The sequence below is a fragment of the Tachysurus vachellii genome, chromosome 26, assembly GCF_030014155.1.
Source record: "Tachysurus vachellii isolate PV-2020 chromosome 26, HZAU_Pvac_v1, whole genome shotgun sequence".
Taxonomy (NCBI): Eukaryota; Metazoa; Chordata; class Actinopteri; order Siluriformes; family Bagridae; genus Tachysurus; species Tachysurus vachellii.
Window position 1 is genome coordinate 8,747,200 of NC_083485.1, and position 5,024 is coordinate 8,752,223.

The window sequence follows — 5,024 nt, forward strand, 5'->3', positions numbered from 1 at the left end:
TTTATGGCCAGTTAGCACGTTCGCCTCACACCTCCAGGGTCGGGGTTCGATTCCCGCCTCCACCTTGTTTGTGTGGAGTTTGCGTGTTCTCCCCGTGCCTCGAGGGTTTCCTCCGGGTACTCCGGTTTCCTCCCCTGGTCCAAAGACATGCATGGTAGGTTGATTGGCATATCTGGAAAATTGTCCGTAGTGTGTGATTGCGTGAGTGAATGAGTATGTGTGTGTGCCCTGTGATGGGTTGGCACTCCGTCCAGGGTGTATCCTGCCTTGATGCCCGATGACGCCTGAGATAGGCACAGGCTCCCTGTGACCCGAGGTAGTTCGGATAAGCGGTAGAAGATGAATATATACATATATATATATATATATATATATATATATATATATATATATATATATATATATATATATATATATATACACATATATACATACATATGTATGTATGTGTATATATATATATATATATATATATATATATATATATATATATATATATATATATATATAGGCTTGCTTTAGGCAAGAAAGCACAACTATGTGCAATCCTGGGATTCCAGCAGTAGCAGCAGTGAGAGGCAGTGACGCTGCGTAAAAGTGGAAACTGAGTAATCCTTGTTAAAATAAGGAAGAGTACAGAGGCAGAAGGAAAGGGAAAAATCACAAGGAGAGAAGAGGGAGGGAAAGCGGAAGCTCGTCAGTGAAAGTTTTGCCATGATTTGTGTGACTCAGAGCGTCTGAAGTCTGATACTACACATATAAAGCGCAGTGGAGTCCAATGCGCCTCAGGATCAGCGCACCGGAGCGTGTGGACGGAATGGACGCCATGCTAGAAAACTCGGTCTTCTCCTGCTTTGTGTTTTACAGCATACTGTTAATCCTGAAGATGTACACCATTGCTTTCATCACTGGACAAGTGAGGCTTCGGAAAAAGGTAACGAAATGGACTCCAGCACAACTCGCGATCAATAGAAAAAAGACTTTTCCCCACATGTTTGCAGCCTGTTTAGTGTACTGTTTTAGTGTATGATGTAAAGGACACCTCTGTAACGTGAAATGTATGTTTTCCTGTTAATCTATATATACTATAATAATATATATATTAAATATATTTATTGTGTGTGTATATATATGTTTCAGGACTGTTTCCTGCTAATATTAACTCTTAATTTCATATCAAAAATAAGGCTTATGTTTGATTCCACGACTGGGATAAACATTTCATCCCACTGATATTATAAACATATAAATGATGTTATATGAATATAATATATGATATTTTAAACATATATATATAAAAGTGATTTTCTTAACATGTTTCAAATACATAACGTAATACATAACATTTAAAATTCTTACAATTTGAAAGGACAAACATGTTAGCCTTATTATATACCGAAAGGATATTATTATTTAAAATATGTCCTTCATTTCTTCGTGCCAATGACATGGATACTATTTATCCACGTTTTTGTTAATTTTTTTATTCAATGATTAAAATAAACATGTCATTTAAGAGAAAAATACAGCCAATATCAGCAAAAACAAACTTGTATTAAAAAGGATCTTGTTGTTGTTTGAGATAGGATTACTCATTTTTGAGTGTTGAAATACATGTTTTAATGCCAGCCCAGTCACATAAAGATAACTTCAGACTAGACACAAGTGCTGCAATACACTTACATTCTGTTTCATAATGCTAGATGTCTAATATTTTTCTCTAGGCATTTGCTAATCCAGAGGATGCAGAGCGCCATGGAGGAGCACAATTCTTCCGCACAGACCCATACGTGGAGCGCTGTCGGAGGTAAGACTGCAAACAACTTTATCTGCTGTTGATGCAATGAAAAACAGAGATTATGTTATGTGGTATTTTATCTAATCATGGTAGGTTCCACTTCCAGTTCAGCTGACCAGTCTAACAATAAACTAGAAACTTAACAGACCAAGAGTAAAGCAATGCTATCGTCCAGCGCCAGTAGAAGTTAATCTGCTCAATCTGGCAACACTTTCCATCTGAGCCTCTGGGCTGAATATTTTCTAACTTTGTGACACAGCTCTAAATTCTTTAACCTAGAGGCCTCCTTCTCAGAAATGTGGGTGGGGTCTTTTTAAAAACAACTATTTTTTGTTCATTTACGCTCCTCGTTTTTTTCTTCCTATTATATTTATGTATTACAGCAAAGCAAAAGCATCTATGCATCAACTAATTCAAGCCAATTTTCTATGTCCCTAAAACATTTGCACTTTTAAAGGAAATATAAACCATGCAGGAGTCTAAAATGTTTTTTTTTACAGCTGGAGAGTTCGTTCTACAGCCTATTTATTCAGCATTTATTGATCTTCATGATATTTCTCTGATTAATACATTAAAATTAAATATATTAAAAAGTTGTGAGACTGTTAGACTCAGATTGTGGCCACAAATTAATTTCCTGCAAGATTTTGATAGATAAATACTCTTGATAGAGGTGTCTAGCAATAAACACAGACTTTCATTAGTGTCAATTCAACACCCTTTTTCTTATTTATGTACCAATTTAATAAACCACAGCAATTTTGGTTGCTTGTTCACTTGGGATGCCGTGAAAAGAAACTTAAACTGCTCCTATCTATTTAAGTTTCCTCCCAAGATTTCTTTAAAATAGCAGAACGCACAGGAACAATCGGCATTTACAGAAAAGATCATTTCTGTTGATCATGTAGCTGGGTATGATCACTTCCTGTCGAACCATAAATGGAAATATTACCTAAAAGATAAATAAAAGATTAGAAATGAGTTTGCACTGCCTCCCTAAACAAAGCCCAGTGTTTCTTTTGACTCAGTTCCAAGTAAAGTCCATTTCAAACCCAGTCTCTTTCCTTTCTACACAAGCAGTGGAGTGGAGCAGATTGAGAATGTTATCACAGAACAGTATTTTTACAAACATTCCACTCCCATTGTGCTCTGCATTATAACAGGCCAGTTAAGTTCCAGCTGCTGCTCCATAGAAAATCTTCCAGCTGTTATTCTCATGGGACTCGGATTGAAAGTTCTTGGTCTTACTGTTGAAACTAACCATGTAGTTCTTGGTCTGCATGATGGAACACTCTATGCAGATAAGAGAATGTTTTGCCTTAAAATATCATCATATAAAATACGTTAGTAAGAAAATAAGCATGAAGTTTCTGCCTGTGAATTTCCAGCTGATTCCTCAGTTAATTTTCACTTTAAATTCGTATATTTATAGCTCATTGGTTAAGGTGCTGGGTTAAAGGTCAGGGTTTCAACCCCCAACACTACCAAGCTGCCACAATTGGGCACTCGAGAAAGGCACTTAACTCTCTCTCTGCTTCAGGGGTGTTGTTTTGTGGCTGACCGTCTTCTCTGATGCCAATATTATTTCTTCTGTGCTGAACTCTACATGAAACAAGGAAAGCTTTTTCATAGGTAGTGGAACCCAGCCACATTGACTAGGATTTGATGACTAGAAATCTTACAGTATAAAATTGTGAGAAAATGTGCTGATATTTTCAACCTGAGTCCCGTTTTTAAAGGAACTGAATAATGGGCATTTTTCTGATATGAAACAGTTGAAAAGAAAAATATTTGGAGGGAGGAAATGGTTTACAAATGAAAACATTATTACTTGGCTTGGTTGAGTAATGCAGGATTTTGTGGCTCTGATCCTTACTGTTGCTCCACATATTGTGTAATTTTGTGAAATTCCAGGTGTAGATGCCAAATTCTTTATGGGCAAGAAGAAATGTATCCATTTCAGACACTGATTATAAGAACTTACTGCACATGAGGAATGACTACACGAGTGAATCTGGCTGACATAGTAAAAGTTTTGTTAGTGTTTGGATTTTGTTGGTAGACACCTTAGAATCTGGGCATAATGTCAAGACAGTGAATCATGTGTAACTCAGCCAGATGATCTAAAACAGATGTTATGGCTTTCTTGAGAATGCATGCATCAACGCATGTATCGTCAAAGAAACCTCATAAGGAATTTATATTTATGCTTCATCAGGGGCCAGATAATTTCAGAAACACTTCCACATTTTAACAGTTATGGTGTGTGTGTATTTGTGTGTTTCAGAGCTCATTTCAACGCCATGGAAAATATCTTACCCTTCATTTTTCTGGGTGCCATCTACTCCATGACAGGACCATCACTGCTTATAGCAAAAGTTCACTTCCTGGTCTTCTTCTTGGGTCGGATGATGCACAGTGTCGCCTACCTATTTGCCCTAAAAGCACCAACACGCTCATTAGCCTACATCATTGCTCAAGTTCCCTGTGTCTCAATGGCCATACAGATACTTCTCACTGTGGGCTTTTCTGTATGAGGTTGTATGGTGCTCTGAGAACTCAGACAGAACTCTTTAATTAAGTTGCTACTATTTTAATTATTGATAGCTTGAGGACTAAATATAATGCTTCCATTGAGTATATTGTTTGTGGGACAATTATATTATTAGTTTGCCAATGAGCCAAGTAGATCACTATGCTTTTATGAGAAACTGTTAAGATGGTAAAGGTCTGTTTTCATTTCACTTTGTTGTATTTGTTGGAAGGCTGGAGTGTCAGGAATCAAATGAAGATTTGAGTAAGGCTCAGTGTCCTAAAACTAGTGGCCATGAAAGTTTCTTCAGACTGTTTACAAAGCAGTGGCTACTCTGTAAACGATTTTCAGTTAAATGATTGGTTACCATTTTAAAAGTGCCTTGCACAGTGTGGGACTTTTATAGCTAGTGTAGCTTTAAATACATGTTTTTACACAAACACTAGCTTAGGCGTTCCTTCTTGTAGATTGTAGAACTCATTGCAACATGGTTACTTTGTCTGTTACAGTTTAAAGCTGCATTATGTAATTGTGATAGAAATTAGCAAGTGCTAGATGACCTGATCACCACCAAAACCCATGCTTGTGCACTGCCTAAGATAATGTTTACGCATCTGAGTCAATGTTCTAAAAGGATGAACATATTAACTAGTAGTCTATTAGCTAGCTTTTGTTTAGTTGTTTGTTTAGGTG

At 36.9% G+C, this 5,024-nt stretch overlaps 1 protein-coding gene across 1 annotated transcript; it reads left to right on the plus strand.

The window, feature by feature from the left end:
- Positions 1 to 763: 763 nt before the first annotated feature.
- ptges (prostaglandin E synthase) lies at positions 764 to 4,336 on the plus strand. Its single transcript, XM_060863350.1, has 3 exons — positions 764 to 934; positions 1,725 to 1,807; positions 4,086 to 4,336. The coding sequence occupies exons 1-3, from the start codon at positions 779 to 781 to the stop codon at positions 4,333 to 4,335; spliced, it is 489 nt and encodes a 162-aa protein (XP_060719333.1). The 5' UTR covers positions 764 to 778; the 3' UTR covers position 4,336.
- Positions 4,337 to 5,024: the final 688 nt, after the last annotated feature.